A 22,096-nucleotide genomic window follows, 5' to 3' on the forward strand; every position below is an offset into this window, starting at 1 on the left:
GGTAAAATAATTAATTCATAAACCTATACCCTAACTTGTTTTACATAAATTTATAAGTCTGTAAATTAATCCATTCATTTTCCAATTCACTGAAAGAAATGGAGAAATATACAGAAAATAGACAATGAAAAAGAATAATAAACACACTCGCACATCCCCCCACACAAAATAATAAATTTATAAATCAATCCATTCATTTTCCAACTCACTGAAAGAAATGAAGAAATAGGCATATACAGAAAACAGCTAGAGAATAAAAAAAATAAACACACCCGCACATATCACACAAAAGATAATAAATTGGGGGAGGGGATGATGGTGGGTCGATCCCCGCCCCCCCCCCCCCCCTGCTCGGGCTCACGTATATTGCCGGAATTCATGCAAATAGCTGAAAAAAAAACAAATGCCGATTATTAGGGGTTATAGGAATTATATGTACGTGAAGAGACGTACTGAGGATGTTTGAAAGAATAGATATGCTTATGGGTGTAATGTTTAGGTGTATTATGTATATGTGTGTATGTTTATACATTGATATGTATCTCGCATCAAACATTTCATCCAAGATTGGTAATTTTTTGTTTCTGTTTTTTAAATATTTTTGTTTTGCTTTGAATATTTTGTTTTGTGTTTGTGTTTTTGTTTTGAATGGCCTCGTTGTAACGTTGTTACTATGTTATGCTTATGTTGTATTATTTTTTTCCTTATATGTTTCTTTGTTTTTTGATGATGATCCTTCAATGTCAGGATTTTATAAAATTTTGAATTTGAATTTTAAGAGTTATCTTCAGACAGAAAACGATATGTTAGTTTGACAATGTCTCTTCTGAGATGAAACATGTCCACATCGGAGTGCCCCAAGGCTCTGTAATGGGCCCGTTACTTTTTTTTAAATTTTTTTTTATACAGCATGCAATTAATATCCTACACTCTATATTTTTTGCAGATGATACAATTTTTTTTGGTCTGGGGATGAGATGAGTTAACCTCAACAATAAATTTAGAACAAAAAAAATGAGTGTTTTCTTGCCAATAAATTAAAATTGAATGTTGACAAGACATGTTATATGATATTTCAACCTAAAAATAAGAACATTTCATCTGACAACTTTGACATTTTTATTCAAAATATAAAATCCCTGTAGTTAATTCTACGAAAATTTTGGGTGTAGTCATAGACAACAAACTGACTTGCAAGACCACATAAATTATATATCATGCAAAATTTCTAAATCCATTGGTGCAATCAGCAGATTTAAAAATTCAATTCCATTAAACATACTTCTAATGATATATCAATCAATTGTCTTGCCTTACTTCAATTATTGCAATATATCCATTTAATCCGAATAATTCTTTTACAGAAACGTGCAATAAGATTTATTACCAATTCCTCCCCAAGAATCAGTACACAACCTTTGTTCAAAAAACTTAATTTACTTTCTATCAGTCATATAAACAGCTATCAAATTTCAAATTTCATGTACTTGTTTCTTCACAATGCTCTTCCCTCTTTATGATGATTTATTTGTGAAAAACAAATATGTTAGTATAATAGTATTACATTACTAGACAGCCTGACAACTTTTATTTGCCTAATTTCAAATATAACTTCTCACGATCGCGAACTACAATTCAATATGTTGGACCCACTCTGTGGAATAGTTTACCCATTGATCTTAAATGATATCCACCACTCAACTATTTTAAACGAAAGTATAAAAAAAAATCTTTCTGCTTACAACCGTGGGATTTGCCTGTGATAGGCCTTTGGCCTTTGTTAAATTCCACACAAAGTCATTTGTATTCTCTGTATTTTGTGTGATCTCATGTATTATATGCCTTTTATCACTGTAATTGTATGTATTGTCCTTTTATGCAAATGTGAAATAAATTGTATTGAATTGAATTGAATATCTTGCCGATGAAGCATGAAGCCGGGAGATCCAAAGAAGGGTGCCGGTCGCGCGGGGGGGGGATCGACCTTTGACCTATATATTTCCCGTTACCGGTTTTTCTATAGTGCTCAGCAGCATTTCAGCAGTCCGCTGAGCTGATTCCGAATCCGATTTTTACGAGGAAGCACTCGGGTATTAGCCAACCCCTTGGAATTCATGTTCTGAGATGTAACAGGGAGAGAAATATCTGTATCATTGGATTTTAGAACTGAAATTGCTGCAGTAAGCTCGAAAGGAAGGTAACTCTTCTTTCCACTGAATAATATTAACTAACATCAAAACCGTCGTGTGGGGCTGGACTATTCATATTCATTCGTGTAATGGGTGATTCCATACGTGTCGTACGGGACATTTAGAGAGCATTTGACAGTTTTTGACAAGAAAAACCAAAAAATATTCCAGTAACTATAGGTGGTCATTAACTACTACGAGAGTGTAAGAAAAACTAAGACTTAACATGACTTGAATTCACATCCTGTATAATACAGATTAAAAATGGCAGTGTATACAGCCACACGCGTGTGTCTTTACCATCCAGCCACACGCGTGTGGTTATATCCAGAACACCTATCTGTGGATACCGCCACACACCGCCAGTAATAACAGTAAAACGCGTATGTAGGTCTGACCGTCTATATCACGATCAAAATAACCTCATTTCTTCATTAAATTCTTACATTCTAAACCACTCTGATTTCTTTAAATCGTTTCAATTTCATTCTCACCGTCTTCTCTCCTTGCTTTTCTTGTCTTGTTACAAAAGGCCGCCTGTTAAATAGCAAATTCTCTTTTTCTACTTGTGTCGATTCTGGCTTCCTTCGCGGTGGCAGACCCATACAGCGTTAGCGCAGCACAGTAGTTGACATACACAGTTTGGGTTTACGTTTGGTACGAATTATGAATATTCATAACTTAGTAGTACGTCTTGGTAGTGCTTGCATGCATATGCATGATTTCATTTTTACGATCTCCTGCTAACGATATCGATAGCCTCAGGAGATGAAATGAAAACGAATACTTAGTAGATGGATAGACAGATAAAATTTAGATAAACAGGAAACAGAGAGTGATAGACATATAGATAGATAGATAGAAAGAAAGATAGATAGAAAGATAGATAGATAGACAGAGACACCGGGGATAGTGAACAGATAGATCTGACAGAAAGACAGAATATATAGGCCTGGCATTAGAATGAAATATGAAGAAAATAAATGAATCTATAAGTATTAGATTTATAAGTACCTACATTACTACTAAAACAAATGATTGGATAAATAAATAAATGAAAAAGTAGACCTAGGTAAACTTAGACTTCTGGTGATGGGAGAGGGTCATAATGTATACATCATAACCACTGGCGTAGCCAGGAATTTTCAACAGGAGGGGGGGGCAAGGAGAATGTAAATTCAAAATTCCTGGCTACGCCAGTGGTTATGATGTATACATTATGACCCTCTCCCATCACCAGAAGTCTAAGTTTACCTAGGTCTACTTTTTCATTTATTTATTTATTTATCCAATCATTTGTTTTAGTAGTAATGTAGGAACTTATAAATCTAATACTTATAGATTCATCTATCTATCTATCTATATGTCTATCACTCTATCTGTTTCCTGTTTATCTAAATTTTATCTGTCTATCCATCTACTAAGCATTCGTTTTCATTTCATCTCCTGAGGCTATCGATATCGTTAGCAGGAGATCGTAAAAATGAAATCATGCATATTCATGCAAGCACTACCAAGACGTAGTACTAAGTTATGAATATTCATAATTCGTACCAAACGTAAACCCAAACTGTGTATGTCTACTACTGCGCTGCGCTAACGCTGTATATGGGTCTGCCACCGCTCCGCGAAGGAAGCCAGAATCGACACAAGTAGAAAAAGAGAATTTGCTATTTAACAGGCGGCCTTTTGTAATAAGACAAGAAAAGCAAGGAGAGAAGACAGTGAGAATGAAATTGAAATGATTTAAAGAAATCAGAGTGGTTTAGAATGTAAGAATTTAATGAAGAAATGAGGTTATTTTGATCGTGATATAGACGGTCAGACCTACATACGCGTTTTACTGTTATTACTGGCGGTGTGTGGCGGTATCCACAGATAGGTGTTCTGAATATAACCACACGCGTGTGGCTGGATGGTAAAGACACACGCGTGTGGCTGTATACACTGCCATTAAAAATAGTAATGTGTCGTACGGATGCAGAAAAAGTGGCCTTTTTACAAACCTCAAGTTTGTACTCAAAAGTCTGTGAGTTGGGCAGATAAATTTCATAGAAACTGAATTCAAATTGACACTCAATTACCCACGAACAAACACATTTATAAAAGAAAGCAAAATAAACATTCATGAATAAATAAAGCAAATTATAATTTTCGCGAACATTGTGGCGTACGGGACATTCAAAATGTGTCGTACGGGACATCTCTAAATTGAAGCCAAACTTTCTTACTTGACTTCTTCAATCACATTATTTGGCTGATGATAATGATAATCCTATCAAACTAAGACATTCATTAGGTTAGAAACCGCTATTAGGTGAATATTTCTGTCAATATATCATAAACAAAATAATGTGTCGTACGGGACAATTGTGTGTCATACAGGACACTTCTGTGTCGTACGGGACACTTGTGTGTCGTACGGGACACTTGTGTGTTGTACCATAGAGCTATCAACAGCTCCATGGTTGTACAGGCACTTGCGTGTTGTACTGGGCAGCCTGAATAAATAAACATGAACTTTTTATCAATCAGAATGAGCATTGCCCCTGAATTCTTGCTTATTTATGAAAAATCTTTTAATAAGTAGTCATTCAGGACAATACAATTAAGTAACCTCAATATATACAATTGGGACCAATATGTTATAATTTTTTCATGATGGGAAATGTAAGTGTTCACAGCATGTGAGCTGAAAAACTTCAGGTTTTGTGTAAAGTTATATTTTAGGGAATTAATTGATGATTTCCAAACACTAAACAATGAATGAATGAAACTTTGTGTAAATTATGGGGCTAAAATGTTATAATTTTTTTTAAAAATGTATATCTACATGATATATGTCACAACTGTCACTTTTTTTTGCTTTTTTTTGGTCACAATTCTTTTTTGCGGTTCTACTTTTTCAAACCCATCTGCATTTCATGAAACCATATGGTTTGTCTTATTTTTCCAGATTTTTTTTTACAACTTGAAAAAAGTAAGGAGTTTCAATACTGTATTTAAGAAATAGTGATCATCAAGGGAAGTCCAGATGATCATGATGATTGATATGTATTTTTTTACATCTTATAATAATTCGACATTAGCATGCAAGAGGAAGTCATCTTCCAGGCTAGGTTGAAATAATTATAAAAGTTTTCTTTTCATGCTCAATGAAAAGAAATTAACCTGCTCTGATCAGTGAAAATCACCAGTTTAGCTGAAGGGATTCACGAAAGAATTCATAAGCCTACATGAAATCAATTAAAATGTTTAGAATCACCTATTTCATGTTCTATGGAGATAAAGTACTTTTTCAGTTCACTTTATGTTAAATCAATTAAATAAATTTAAATATGCCTACTATTTTTGGTTTCTGAATCAAAATCCTGCAATGAAATGCATTATTATATTGTGTGTCGTACGGGACATGTCCCGTACGACACAGCGTGTGTCGTACGGGACAACTTTTAATAGGACAATAATTGAAAAATGAACGGCAGCAATTAGATCCTTATGGGATAAATCGATCACCCATGGGTCAAACAAAGAGAAACTAATTTTATGAAATTGCATCATCAAAAATAAAATTTTAGGAAAAACTTTTGCATTGTCATGTGTCGTACGGGACATTGCCAAAAATAGGTTCGGAAAAATCAGGGCTGCCCCTATTATGGATCATGAAAATGTTGTAGATATTATTTGGAACCATCAATGATAACTTATTCTATTGACCTGCAATATTTTCAATCTTCTCTTGCTTTGCAAATAATTGTTTCAGGCGGAATTTGTACTTGACTATTCAATGAGCAAAATTATTGAAAATTTAAAATTCCATTGTTCTCCCCCAAAAAAAACTATATCTGTCTTCACTTTTGGTTAACTCATAATTTTCATAAGATTTAGGTATCATAGTAGAATATTACACTACTTATGACTCATTGAAAGCATGTTGAAATTTATGATATTTTTGAAGTTCTAGTGTGGAATCGCCCTAATGTGTATTCCCACTCCCACCACCTAGCCTGGAGTAGCCTGGGGCCCGTTTCTCAACACCGTCATAAGTCTAACTTCTTGACTAAATCAGAGATATTGAGCTACTTGTCCGCTAACCGTTTCACGAAGCCCTCTTTACCAAGATCGGGTACAACAACCTCACTAAATATTTATGACACCTCCGAACCTGTCACAACTTCTTTCTTAATGACGTAGTGGCATCACGTGGGTAGACTATGACATGCAAAAGTGCCTAGAAATGTGAAAATTATAATCTTACGTAATCAATCAAAAATGTTGAAATTACATCAAAAAACAAGTTGGATGATGCATTCTATGATCATGCCATGGTAATACAAAGAATCTACAAAAACTGTTGGTAATACTCCACAAAACCATTCATTTTGAAATAGGCCTAGTAAAATAATTTATTTGATAAAGATTCTACCACGTCAGGCCATCCATAAATGCACTCGTATTTGTCGTTTTCAGACCCCTATTAACATTTTGATAAATTCTATCTCTAATTTATGCATAGAATTTGTCAAATAGTAAGTTTCAGTATCTAAGATTTAAAAGAAAATTGTTAAACTATATTTTGATGATGTTTGGAATCGTAAAATACCGAATAATTATCATCATTTTACAACAAAAACCGTTATGGTTTTACTTTCGTAAACTATTAAAATTGGATATCCCGGGGTACCCATCTCAACGTCGACATGTGATTTTTTAGTCACGAGATCAATTATTCATAATTCCATTTTCTCAGCAATTGAATGCTCAAGTCTTCATGGTCTAAGTATATATGGTGTATAATATACCTGTGCTATTATTCTTAAAAGATGAAATTCCCAATTCATCACAATATTTGCAATTTTGTTATAATTTTTCTTTTTGAAAATTATGCTATTTTGTGACTAAGGCTACGTCTCGTCTGCTCTTTTTACCGATAATATCGATATCAATGTTATTTAAGTTAGGAAGCCTTTCGAGAAACGGGTTTAGTAAGATTGGAACTAACTCCGTGGTTGGTGGAACTAACTCCGTGGTTGGTGGATAAAGATATGACTAACTTGTCAAGGTGTTGAGAAACGGGCCCCTGGAGGCGTCTGGGGAGTAAAAATCATAGTACTATCGTACCCTTACTTAGCCAGGAGGCTTCTAGAGAGTAAAAATCATTTACTAACGTAAGGTTACTCTCAATCTCATACGAAGCCAGGGCTTCTAATGATACATGTGCGTGTAGGCAGCCAAAACCTTAACCCAGGGGGCTCCCGGCTGCGTAGCGGTCGGGAGCCCAGGATCGTACGTGCATTTTACCATACCTCACGGAGAAGCGTGAAGTATGGTCAAAATAATTCTCCTAATATAAACTTATCACAAAAATCAAGCACTTACCACGATTATATGGATGGTGGTCTTACGAGTGGCAGTTTTTCTGACATCTGGGCACAGACTGGAACCTCAAAAACGAAAAGTTGTCTCCTACCCCCTTCTCGATTTTTGTTATGAATTGTAACAAAATGGCCGATCGAGACGGGGGTAGAAGGAGAGAACTTTTCGTTTTTTGAGGTTCCAGTTTGTGCCCAGAATGCCAGATGTCAAAAAAAACTGCCACTCGTTAGACCATCATCCATATAATCGTGGTAAGTGCTTGATTTCTGTTTTAACTATTTATTCGGAGAATTATTTTGACCATACTTCACGCTTCTCCTCGAGGTATGGTAAAATGCACGTACGATCCTGGACTCCCAACCGCTACGTGGCCGGGAGCCCCCTTGGTTACCAAAAACCTGAAACTTTCGCCCCCGAGATTTCTACTTTCTCTCTAAAGACCTATTGTGGGTGAAGAACAATAGAAAACAAGATGGCGGCGTAAACATCGGGCAAGTCTCTTCCTTCTTTTCATTATATTTTTGTCATTTTTTTTAATGAATTCTTGTCTAAAAATGAAATCCAGACCATAGCATAGAAATGTCAGAAATGAAGTTGTATCCCATGTACATGATTTTAGGGCTAGATCTTAGGGGCTATTCCACGGTTACTCACGTTACATTTGGAGACACCTTGACTCATACTTAGAGCTGTAACTCCATTATTATTGATAGGAACTAAACATCTCCTTATCACACCAAAGTACACAGTCTGACTGTCCTTTGTATAAAAACAAAACTTGGGAAATTCTATTATGCTCCTGGCAAATCTTTGGAATGTGTCGGTTACTCACGTTACATGATTTGGACATGCATAAAATGAAAAGTCGACATAAGTGAAAAGTCTCCTCATACTAGGCTTTTATGAAAGTTGATTATATCCATTTCAAAGAAGTATATTAGGGAGACAAACTTTGTATATAATTAAAAAAATAAAGAACACATGGTTTTTACTTGGGGTGCAGATAATATGGTTACTCACGTTACGGTTACTCATGTTACATTTTGTCCATGTATGGTTAACAACACACATGTCATTAAAAATTCAATAATGTGTGTAAAATTCATTGCTAGGAACATCAAAAAGAGATTTTATTCCAAAATTTGGAACAATTGGAGCTTTATTAGGGAGTAGGGGGGGAAGTATGATTTCGCTTACTAATTATGCATAAATTAGCATAATCGCTTAATACCAATTTGCATTTTACTGTTGTAGATTATGTCTAAGACAACCTGCACGCAAATTTTCGTCGTGATCGTGCGCCCCGGAGAATTCTACTTTCCCTCTAAAAAGATCTAGCCCTAAAACATGTACATGACCGTTTGGGGTCCAACTTCATTTCCAACATTTCTGCGATATTGATTTCATTTTTAAAGAAGAATTCATTAAAAAAAACAAGAAATTTGTTATGAAAAGATGGGAAGAGCTTACGGCCCTGTTTACGTCGCCATCTTGATTTCTTTGTCTTCCGCTTGGCGACAGCTTGCAAATCGCGCGATTTGCGTAGAATTCTTGGCGAAAGTTTCAGGTTTTGTACCCGTACGTGGGTGAATATAGCTTGGGATCCCAGGCATCAGTGGGGAGTGACCATATGTAGAGTATATGACTTTTACTCCCCAGACGCCTCCAGGCTACCACCACCCAGGCCAGACATCACTCACACGCGTGTAACTTACATGTACATGTATTGCGACTGCAATACATGCGATTGCAATTTAAAAAAAACAATCTGCTTTTCATATCCCAAAATAAACTTGTTGATTACTTCGTCCACGATTTCTTCCCGTGATTTCTTTGACTCGCTACTAATTTAGGTACAGGGTATGTTGCAAAAAAAATAAATCTCAGAAATAAGGCGTTTTCTTCATGGCATCATTTAACTTTTTAACATTAGAGCTAATCAAGACCTGTAATTCAATACCTCATTTATCTCAATAGCCCTAGAAATAAGAGTTATTGTAGTTTTAAGGTCTTATAAATCGCCTATTCAATTTAATATGTATTTGTTTTTTAAGCCAAAAGCTGTGATCTTAATTGGGACCAAGGTACACTAATTATAGTAATAGAATACAACAATGGGCATATGGAAGTGCCCAACAACACCCAAGAATAACAGACGCCACCGAAACAGGGACAGAGAAAACACACTTAGCGTCAGTAGATTTCATTCAAATTTCACCACAATACAGTGCGTATCAAAAAAAATTTACACTTCGAAAAAATCCTGTATAATCATATGTTTGTTATATTTTGAAGATTTTTCCACATTATATCATTGGTACAGATCCATTGAAGCAAATTACGATATAACTGTCACAAAATATTTCCGCTTGAGTGAGCACCACTTACTTCTGAAAAATTAGTGAAAAATAATTTGCGCAGAACTTTGAAATAGTTATGCGAATAAAAGTAGACCATAATCATGAAGAACACATGGAATTTAGCTAGTAAAATTGATTTTAAGATAATTCCAACCTTTTTAACTTGTTTCCTTGCCCAAAACACTTCAGAGTGCACTGTGCTCCACCCCACTCACCCACACAACGAGGCCATCGTGATGATATGTGCTGTACACTGAGCTGTGATTTACATAAAATGGCTTAGCCTTGATTTTCATTTTGTTAATCATTGTCAAGCTTGGAAAAAGTGTGGAGAAACAAGCATTATAAATTGAAATATAAAATGTAAACCCACTTTAAATGATAAAGACTTAGTGAAAAAATGCTGTCTGATATCTGATATAAACTTTTTCAGATTCAGATATGTCCTCAGATCCAGCTGGCACAAAAAGGGTGAAGGTTGTGCTTACTAACTCTTGAAATTTCAATTTGGGTGGCAAAATTGTTACAAGATGCTTGAATGTTTCTGTTTTATTTCAGTTGACTAAACTTACAAGGGAAATGTATGAGAAATGCTGTGCAGGATCAGTTTGTTTTCGCCCTTTCCCCTTGACACAGTGTGAAAACGAGCATTTTTGCGCAAACAGATTTCTGCGAGCTTTACAAAAACGGAAAGTGCTCACTCAAGTGTAACATTCTGTCAAAACTTTTACTTTCATTGGAGAGATGAGACCCAAATCCACGATTGTATGTGGAAAAATTACGCACATGTTGTATATTTTTTAATTCCCAGAGCTTTTTCAAAGTGTAAACTTTTTTTTGATACGTACTGTATAGTTAAAATGTTGTTCTATCGGGATGAATACCTTTTAGAGTGGGATGATACATGTAAATGTGAATAGCTAGAGGTTGAAGGCAAGGCCAAAGTTCCAGTACTCCAGTAGCACACAGAGTCGCAATATCACCAAGTGAGATTATTTTTCCAAATCTAGACAGCTGCGATTTACATTCAACTACTTAAAAACAATGATGCCAGGGGAATAACCTTTCCTTGCATATGCAAACACAATACAAAGCAATGCCCCCACAGTCGCTCTGTAATTATACATGTAGTCAGCACACTCAATGCCTCATTCAGAATGCACCTAGAGGGCGCTTTTGCAACATACCTGTGCCCATCCCATTTTAAATTTACTTTTTTTAATAAAAAGCACATAATTATAAACTTTAAGAGCAAAATTGCTTACCTCCGCTCATTCATTCTATGAACAAGATTATGGTATACATTTTTCTCTGTTACTTTCTGTGTGGTGGAATAAGGTTGGCAATGATTGGCTTATATTTCTTTGGGATACTGTAAATGTTTGATTTTTTTACACTGTCGGTTCCCATTACAGCTAATCATTATATAACTTGGCTCTAAGTAAATTTGATTCTTTAAATGATATTTTCTTCATTAAAAGTAGAGATAGAAAAATTACAATTGTCTTGCCATATTACTTTCCACCAATAGAGGGCATACACAAAAATATGCCCCAAATTCTATTTTTCGAGTGCTCTGGTGAATACAAAAATTACTCCTAAGTTACTACTAATGAAAAATAAATTGCAACTCTATGGAAATTAGTATTTTTGGTCACAATAGTGATATTTTAATGATTTTTGAAATTGTGTAATGTGTACATCATTGGCATACCATACTCCAACCTGTAGATTCCCCACAGGCAGGATGGTAATGAACCCTTGCGCGGCCTTGAAAGTGGCTTCCCATGTCTCTTTCATGGAAATAAAAGGAAGGTCGGTGGCGCTAATACAATTCACAACCTCAATTCAGGTCGTCGGTATTTCGCAATTCCCATTTGTTTTAAAATATAGACTCCAATAATGCAATAGACCGCAAGATTTTTCTATCTCATCAACCAATTCATAAAACCGTCTGAATTTTTGTTCGGATAGGTATAGCATAGTGTAGCGGTAGTGAAGTGGAGCAGAGCGTACAAGAACACCTCTTGAGGTAAACTTGCAGTGTATGTTAAAGGCGACTGAGTGAGGGGAGATGAATCGCAAGGTAGTCATAAGCCTTGACTCTGCACACCTTGCGATCCGATCTGCGACTCACCCATGCGCTTTATGCTTTTTGCCGTACCATCTGAGAAAGTACTGCGTATGATACGCGTCGTGCAACTCTACTGTCTGATTGGCAGGAAGTTGGATTAAGTTTGCGATAAGGATTCGACATGTCAAATCCTTACGATTTTCCTTGTGACTTGTCTCTGACCAGTCTGCGACGCTTAACCCTAAAAAGACTGGGGGCTGATTCACCCCCCCTAAACATTTTTCGTGATAAATCCGCCGCGCGAAATTTTTTGACCGCATCGCTCACTGACTTTTTACATTCAAGTCTCGCGCAACTTTTGAGACCAAGTTTGCGACCCCCGGGTTCGCGGTTCCCGGTTCCCAAATTACGCAACACGTTGTAAGTGCATGTAGACCCAAAATTGCACAAAAGCATGAATTTGTGTACAAATCCTATGCAATTAGAGTTTTTAGTCCAAATTCATAAATGTATCATTGTTTTTCCTTTTACTGATTGAAATCAATTAATTCCATCTTATTTATGTTCTAAAAAAAGTCCTCAACAATTTCCATTGAAAAAACATTAAAAAAACCAAAAGTCGAAAAACAAAGAAATACATAAGAAATAAAAAAAAATAAATGTGATTTTGAAATTTTGGTTTTAGTACATTTGATCAGATTCATATAAAGTGTCTGTGTACCAAAAATTAGAATTTTAGGGGCATTATTCAATTAATTAAAGCAAAATTTTGATTTTACGCATAAATTAGAATAATTAATTAGCAATGAGATTTTTCGCAGGGGGGCTGATTCAGCCCCCCCCCCCCAGTCTTCTTAGGCATCGAAATAGCCCGGTCTATTTAGGGTAAAGCTGACAAGAGCTTTGACGTCACATCTCCTCAGTCATTTTTGTCTCACCTGCGAAGCAAAGTGAGACTATAGGCGCCGCTTTTCCGACGGCGACGGCGGCGGAGGCGTCAACATCAAATCTTAACCTGAGGTTAAGTTTTTGAAATGTCATCATAACTTAGAAAATATATGGACCTAGTTCATGAAACTTGGACATTAGGTTAATCAAGTATCACTGAACATCCTACATGAGTTTCACGTCACATGACCAAGGTCAAAGGTCATTTAGGGTCAATGAACTTTGGCCGAATTGGGGATATCTGTTGAATTCCAATCATAACTTTGAAAGTTTATGGATCTGATTCATGAAACTTGGACACAATAATAATCAAGCATCACTGATCATTTTGTGCAAGTTTCAGGTCCATGATTAAGGTCAAAGGTCATTTAGGGTCAATGAACTTTTGCCGAATCGGGGGTATCTGTTGAATTACCATCATAACTTTGAAAGTTTATTGGTCTAGTTCATTAAACTTGGACATTAGAGTAATTAAGTATCACTGAACATCCTGTGCGCGTTTCAGGTCACATGACCAAGGTCAAAGGTCAATGAACTTTGGCCGAATTGGGTGTATCTGTTGAATTACCATCATAACTTTGAAAGTTTATGGATCTGATTCATGAAACTTGTACATAAGAGTAATCAAGTATCACTGAACATCCTGTTCGAGTTTCAGGTCACATGATCAAGGTCAAAGGTCATGTAAGGTCAGTGAACTTTGGCCATGTTGGGGTCTTTTGTTGAATAACCATCATATCTCTAAGTTTATTGGTCTAGTTCATAAAAAGTGGACATAAGACTAACCATGTATCACTGAACATCTTGTGCGAGTTAGAGTAGTATTCAAAGTCAGCACTGCTGCTATATTGAACCGCGTGATGCAGGTGAGACGGCCAGAGGCATTCCACTTGTTTTATAAATAAGCCAAACTTGAATAAAACACTGGGGAAAGAGTTATATGCACCCCCCCCCAAAAAAAAAATACATGTATATTGTTGAGACTTCCGGTTCGTTCGCTTCAGATTTTTCTATTATTTTTTTTACTGTTGCTTACCTTAGTTGGGAGAACTCAACTTGTTTTATCTGCAGTCAAGACTTCTTCCTGCTATGCTAGTGAGAAAGCACTGATACTGGAAGGGGTATTTTAAGCAAATTATCTCCATTGGTGAAGGTGATGGGCAAACTATCACGAGGCAAAAGGATCAGCGAAACAAAAAAGGTCCATCACTGCGAGTGATGATTGATGGGGAAGTACCCTTTATCACGTGGCCGACTTCTGACCAAACCTACAGCAAGAATAGTGTGTTGAATATAAGAACTAGGGCTGTTATTGATAGTTCTATCAATAGTTCTGCCGATAATCGCTTGTTTTTACCACTTAGCGATATGGATAAACTTTTTTTCTTTGTTGATAATACAGGGACACAGTGATTTTCCGTGATTCACGGCATTCATGGAAACAGCACTTTGAAAGGGGCTTTTCAAACGGAAAATCAAGGAAAACATATTTTTCGTCAAACTGCACAGAACAGCAACAGAAATTACTCCAAAATCTCAACAAAATGCTAGCCACAAAACACAATCTCACCTCCAATTCGCTATTATAGCAAAGTGGGGGTGAGATTGTGACAATCCAAACATTGTGACTGCACTCAACTCCATTTTATTGAATAAAAAAACATCAGAAATGCAAGGTCAACTATTAACGTTGAAGGCAGCTTATGAAGATTAACACACTGGTTGTGTGTGTATGTGTGGAACTTTTCACATACTATCACTGTAAATCTCTTCTTTCATCTGGTAGTGCATAGAAGTTTTCTCATTCACGCATGAGTGAGTAAAAACAATTTGAATAAAAGACAAAAAAACTCATTTTTGAGGGGGGTATCTGATTTTCAAAAAGAAAATAACCCCTAAAAAGATAACAATGTCTGCTCTTTAATTTTATACCTTAATCACAGTAAATTGTCAATAATTAAAGTGTTCTGTTCCTTAGAAACAACGCTTGTATTTCCATAAAAACAAATGTGTTTTCATCGGTTTCTTACAGAAGCAATCGACCGGTTAACAAAAGACTTAATGCATGGCTGATCTTCAACAAAATGGAGTGTCGAGTGAGTCTGAACACTTGCCTGTAAAACCTCTTGATTTCATGAAATTTTTGAAATTCAGCTTTTGGGTTTTTGATATATTTTGATTACTGCCTCAGGGTAATGGGTACTAATACATGTAGAAGAAAAAATCTCTGATAATAGAAATAGAGTACATGACCTATGAGAAATTTGTCCTAGCCCCTTGTCATGATTTGGTTACCCATTGCCAATTTGAAATCTACACAGTCGTACAGTAGGGGCCTCAAGTTTAAAGCAGCAATGACTTTCTTAATGCTTTTCTAATTTCTTTCAAACTTCCACCATTCTGTTTTATTTTTCTCCTCTCCAACACAACATTTTCATGATCATGACTGGATTCCCCTGTAAGTCTGAAAATGACAAGCCAAGTTTTTTTTACAAGAAAATCATTTCTCTCAAATTTTTATGAGATTTTTAGCACAATTAACCCTATCCAGGCCACAAAATTATTTTTCCCACTGCAGTTGTGGACATTAATATGGGGCTGTTCCATAAAAGAGTAAACCTTTTGGTCAAAATGTCAAAATCCTACAAACAACTGTACAAATTAGGTATCACTTGAAAGCTAAGACAATGCAATGTATGAATCTGAAATAAATAATTTCAAATAATGTATTGTTTCATTTTGGCAAGGCATGTAAGTCACCATAGCAACAAAATACAATTTTACTTATTTTAAATTTAAACAAATTTTAAACTTTTCATAAGTTTTGAAATAATTAAAGTTGGATGTTGTCCCAGTTGTTATTAGTTAGGTTTCTAAAAAAGCAAGTTACGTTTTTTTTTTATACTTTTTTTATATTTTTTCAATCAAATGTATTAAAAGCAGGCACTTTCAATTTCACATACAATTTTCTTACAAGGAAAACAAAAGCAGATAAATTTCCCCAAAGTCGGATGCAAAGCAAGTTTGGTTTATACACCAGAAGGCAGCTCACCACTAGTCCCGGATTTCAAGTTAAATGGGGGTTGGACATACAACTTTTTTGTACGTCCGACCCCCTGTACGTCCGACCCCTTTGCAACTTCTTTATGAAGTTATCTTGCACTGCTTAGATATGTGTTTTTGCAAAGTTTAAATATCATAACATCTTTTACTCATATCAGTCTTTCAATATTATATACAAATTTCAATTTCAACCTAGTTCAACAATGACCTTTTTGTATTTTTTTTTACCCAACAAATACTTGGGGCAAAAATCACCATTTTTAACATTTTGGTCATTTTCAAACATGAGTGACACGACAATCGGAGAGGGTTAAGGGCTCATATCTTTGAACTTAAAGGTTATGAATCAATCATGACTACTATATTATATACAATGTAGGACTGGCATGGGCCACTACCAGTTTGATTTGAATTCTACAATTTGTTTAGTAGATATGATTGAAAAATGATGATGTGTGACACAACTAATTTTGGACATGGGTTTTTTTACCATTATCACTTATGATTGGAATCGTGCCCAAGTAGCTGTCGAGGAGTACTGTGAGTACCCATACATGTATGTAAATAGTGTACCTATCTAGCACATTATAGTCAGAATTGATCAAACCTTCTCTATGGAAAATGGTGCGCTCCTATAAACCGTGAGTGACACTACAAGTGCAAAAATACAACATTTATCTCAACAACAAAAGTATTTTTGGCATGATGTACAAGAGTGAAATTCCATCAACCAAAAACAAGCTTAATTACATAAAAACTGCCTTCTTCAAAGTTGATAATGTGTCATCCTAATGATTTATTCTTGGTTTATGGTCATATTTGCGGCTTTGCCCATCAACTCACATTCCTTATATACATGTACATACCACATTATTGTCACACTCAGGCTTCTAGTTTATACCACTCTCCTGTTTGGAGGAGGAGGCACTTGAAGGATGTGTTATGTGGTCTTGGCATTGACATCAACTCAAACATTCTTTTTGTGGCCTGATTTCATTCAAAACTTTTAACTCTTTCTCCCTATCTGTATACATGTATGACAGTTAACGGGTTTACAATTCAGCATCCACAACTGATGGAATGATTTTTCCTTGTAAGAAAGGTATTCTCAATAGTCACATACACCATCTGGCATGGTTTAGCAGCCAATGATGTCATGTACATGTATGACCTTTTTTTCTTGAAATTGTATTACAATATTATCCTCCTTAAATATTTTAAGCATTGTCCAAATAGGACTTGGCAGCTTCAATGTCTTTTTTTGTACACTGTACCAAACCACAGTTACTTGGCTGCACACTTCAGATGGACTTTTAGCAAATCCTTGAGAAACTTTAATAGGGATCAAGTTCAACTCGTCAAGCATTGGTTTTTCTCCTGAGCACTGCTTGTATGTGGACCCCTCCAAAGGCACTGTACCGAATTCAGAGCTATGATTTTTAGCAGGAATCTTGCAAGCTGCTTTTCATTGCTAATTATCATACATGTATGTAATAATAAACCAAACCGAGGGTAATACATGGAAAGCCACGAGGTGAAAGATGCATAGTCAGTATCTGATTCTTGCAAAAAGCCATATCACAGTCTGTTGGTATTACATGTACCTACAACTACAAGTCATTAGCCTTTCCTTTGATGAGCCCTTGGATGTTACACTGAAATTCAATTCAGCATCCCCAACCATCAAATACCTTCCCTATACCTCGGTATGGCATAGCTTTTTCCCCCACGAGGTCCAGCTCAGTTCTAACCAGGGTACCCCCCCACCCCAAGAAAAATTGATCTACATGAAAACATAGCAACTCACCAAAGTTGCTCAAATGCAAATTCGGGTCTTGGTTGGGACTTGTTGGGACCTACATTTACCTACATGTAAATTACTCTATCAATTTGTAGTGTGTAATGCAAATCTGCTGTGAACCCACATCGGCCTACTAACGGTGGTTTGCTGTGCAGACATACCCTAGTTCATCACTAGTGGTATGAATGGTGGCCCCGAACAAACAATGTTTTTGAATCAGGCATGTACATGTAGCTACTTCAAGCAATATCCAAAAATGCTCTTTTAAATCTCAGTATATACTCACCTGAGATGTCCTTGCAAAAAAAATTGTTTATTTCATGTCCTTGAATGCAAGCTTTGGGTTTGTGGCAAAAAAGGTTAATTCAGAAGGGTAAGAGTTTTCTGATTTTGAAAGAATATTTGGTGTGCACAGATCTCTTCATACACTTATCTACCATTAGAATATTTTATCTATTTCTGCAAATTTCAAAATAAGATCCCTGACCTTGCTAGCTTTAAACCTTTCTTGATTAGTACGACAAAGAAATAACATTCCTAAAAAGACAGGTGAACGTTCTGCTCATTTCCGTAAATGGAGACAGAGAATGTTCAAGTCATACCTGACTAACTTGAACCATCACCAAATATTTATTTGAATTTGAATTACTCTGAAACCTTATGGATCTGATTCATGAAACTTGGACATAAGAGTAATCAAGTATAACTGAACATTTCATGCGTGTTTCAGGTCACATGTCCAAAGCCAAAGGTCATTTATAAACAAGGCCTTTGAGCTTTGGCCATTTTGGTATTATATATAAATTGCTGTAATAACTTTCAAAGTTTATAGTTTATAAAATGTGGATGTAGAGGTAATCAAGTATCACTGACAAGTCTTAGGTTGCATGATCAAGGTCAAATTTATTGTCAATAAACGTGGTATATGAATGGTGTTTTTTGTGAATAATTATTTTATAGTAGTTTCCAAAGTCAGTGCTGCTGCTATATTGAATCGCGCGATGCAGGTGAGACTGCTAGAGGTGCTCCACTTGTTGCTCTTTGTAGACCAAATTTCTATTTTCACCTTTCATACTAAAAGGAAACTTCTCTAGCAGCTTATTGATTTTGGGGTGCTGGCCACAGATCAAAATATGCATTTGATTTCTTCACATGCACAGTGTACATACTTGTATATTTCTCTTTCATCAATTAAAAACAAAATCATATTCATTTAACAGCATGGTGCTCATCTGTGTCTGCATGGTTTGTTCACCTTTATTGATTCTAACAGATTTTGACCTTTGACCCCATGGGATCCACAGATAAACCATCGATCGTGAACCAACTTCAAGGGGAGATGGATGAGCTTCATCATATACAGTACAGCACAGACTTCAGCACTGATGTCAACAGAAAAATGCAGGTAATTAAAACAGTCTTACAATTTTACCAAATTTGTGAAAGGCATCACCGAGCATGATCGGTTTAGGGTTAGCATTGAGGTGATATTTTTTTAGATATTTCTATCAAAATTGCTTTAAAAATAATCTTTGATATCTCAGGTTTCAAAGGACTTAGTTTCATGAAGATTGATGATTCCGAAAGTACTGGAAAAGTCCTATTTATTCATGGGGGTGCTGTTACCTCTCATCACGGACGGACATTTTTACTCAAATTAAATTCACTCTAGTTTTATTGTTTTTAAAGTTACTCTAATTTGGTTTGGATGTTCTTGCACTCTGAACATTAATCTATTATCAAACATAAATTATTAGAAAAGAAATATTGGGAACTATTTTTTTTGGCAGGTGTTAACATTTCCATTATGTAATTTCCGTCCGTGATGATAAAAAAGATGAAAAGTTTTTTTATTCTTTATCAAAATAGAAATGAAAAATAAAAAGGTGCAGAGGTATCTCACTAAACACTGTATGTCATTTTATTTTAACATAGCTGAAATCCATACTTTTTATCCATCTCATAAACTCAGTGAAAAATGATCACGGACGGACAAAGTAAATTCACTTAAATTCAATTTACTCTAGTTTTATTGTTTTCAAAGTTGTTCCCATTTGGTTTGGATGTTCTTGCAATCTTAACATTAATCTATCATCAAACATAAATTATTAGAAAAAAATATAGGGATTCAATTTTTCTGGTATATGTTAATTTCCGTCTGTGATGAAATTAATGTCCGTCCGTGATAAGTTCTTTTGATATGGGATAATATGGATTCAGCTTTTTATTCTTTATCAATATATAGAAACAAAAATAAAAGTGTGTAAAAGTATCTCACTAGACATTGTACAACATTTTATTTGAACATAGCTAAAATTCATACATTTTATGCATATAATAAATCAATAATGATCTCGGATGGGCATTAATTTCATCACGGACGTATGAGTGAGCAATAAAGCAAATACATGTACTGCTAATACTGTGGAATAATCCATACATGCAAATGAGAAACTTTGCAGAGCAGATTATGAATTTAATTTTAGTTTCAATTTGCAGTGAAATATGGCACTGAGAATTATTCAGAACTCAAATGGATGGAAACCTACAACTCTTCAAAAAAAATTGTGGTATCTTTAGATGTTATTGGGGCTAAATTATTGTCAGGAAAAATTGTTACAGATAATTGGAATGCAGATAGAGTTGGAAAGCTACATGGCAAGAACAAGTCCAAAGCTGTAGATTTAATCTATTCAAGCTTGCAGAAAGTGATGGAAAAAAGAAAGTAGAATGCATAATGATAAGCAGAAAAATTATCAATTTTTTACATACAAGCCTATTGATTCACAATGCTTCTGTAAACCGAACATGACATCATGGTCTTGAGGCTTGTGAAAAGTACAAGAATACCTTTTTTCAAAGTCCATTTTGGAGCTAATTTTAAGCAAATTGCTTATAAATGTGGTAAACTAATTATTTATGAAGCTTGCACTGCAGTAGACCAAAAGCTTCAGTCTCTGTATTTTGTTTGTTCTGCTGAACTATTTTGACTCCACAGGGATTACAGTTAAATGTCAGAAATTGTTGAATAAATCCCCAGAAACGACGGTTATTCCTGTCTAGCACTGCAGTAGAAGTAGAAGCTTTTGATTGTGATTTATCAATTTCAATTTTAGATTCGATCAGGGCCTAACTACATGAGGGCTGTTGATGTTATGGGGTGTCTCCACATTAATATGGGCCAAATATGAATTTAAAGAGAGCCTCTGACAAGTGTTGTGGTCATACTTGATCCAACAACAAGCATAAGGATCAGCAACCTGTGAATCTTTTGGATTTAGGTATTAATGGACCAAAAAACATCTTTCCTCTTGGAAAATTAATGCCCTAAAATGTATTAACATGTATCATCATGATATCATAAAAATGCTTGTATCAACATGATCATTGATAAACTAGATGTTGATTTGGTACCTACATGTACTAGTATTCTATAATTTGAAAAGAAGACAATGTGCATTTACATTCTCTACATTTGATTTTGACAAGAACTGTAATTAAAGCAATCGTACGTCTCGACTATACTGTGTGTCTGCATAGAATCAAGTTGCTACAACATAAATCAATTCAGATGTAGCAACTTGATTGTGCAACTTATACTGTTATGATATTAAATAATGTACAAATCATCAATACAATAGCATTTGTTCCCCCCAAAAAATGATAAGAACTTCTTACAAGGTACTTCCAATGAATTTTAATTGTGTCCGTCCGTGATGTCCGTCCGTGATGGAAAATATTTGCAATTCTCTCAGAAGTTTAATATTGATTAAGAATTCAATACATGTACATGCTGAACATAGAAGCTACATGTACTGTAACATACCTGAGTGTAAGTTGCATTAGCAATTATTGGTCAATGTTAAGCTGTTTAGATAGAAACAATAAAAATGTACGAAAATTCTGAAAACCACATTTCTATCTTGTCAGTCCGTGATATGGCAAATTTTGTAGGTAACCATGGCAACAAACTTTTTCATCATTCAGCATACTTTGTCCTACCCTAGTCTATAAAACACAAAGGAACCTTGTTCATCTTATTCCTAACTTGTTCCAAGCCTTCAAAGTTTCCAAAATCTATCAAATATCCTTCCGTGATGAACCGATCATGCTCCACTGTGTGTTGATGCGGAACACAAGGTTTCATTCCTGTTTTTAAGTCAGAGGTTCATAGCTTCGAATCCAACTCCAGGCATTAAACTGTATCCTAAAAATGTACAAGCTTTGAGAAAGTATAATACGGAATTATTTGTACAAGGTTGGACTGGAAAACTGTTTATTTTGT

The 22,096-nt window shown here is 35.4% G+C and overlaps 1 protein-coding gene across 2 annotated transcripts in view; it reads left to right on the forward strand.

Annotated features, from left to right (window-relative positions):
* The first annotated feature begins 2,016 nt into the window (after positions 1-2,016).
* LOC121415711 (mitochondrial fission factor-like) overlaps positions 2,017-22,096 on the forward strand; it is a 38,940-nt gene continuing 18,860 nt past the window's right edge. Inside the window, exons 1-2 of one of the 2 annotated variants that reach the window (XM_041609025.1) lie at positions 2,017-2,197; positions 19,085-19,216. In XM_041609025.1, coding sequence (XP_041464959.1) covers positions 19,103-19,216 — 114 coding nt within the window. In that variant the 5' untranslated portion in view covers positions 2,017-2,197; positions 19,085-19,102. The remainder of the gene's footprint in view (positions 2,198-19,084; positions 19,217-22,096) is intronic. The other variant, XM_041609035.1, reaches the window with a different exon arrangement.

The sequence above is a fragment of the Lytechinus variegatus genome, chromosome 1, assembly GCF_018143015.1.
Source record: "Lytechinus variegatus isolate NC3 chromosome 1, Lvar_3.0, whole genome shotgun sequence".
NCBI classification, from domain to species: Eukaryota; Metazoa; Echinodermata; class Echinoidea; order Temnopleuroida; family Toxopneustidae; genus Lytechinus; species Lytechinus variegatus.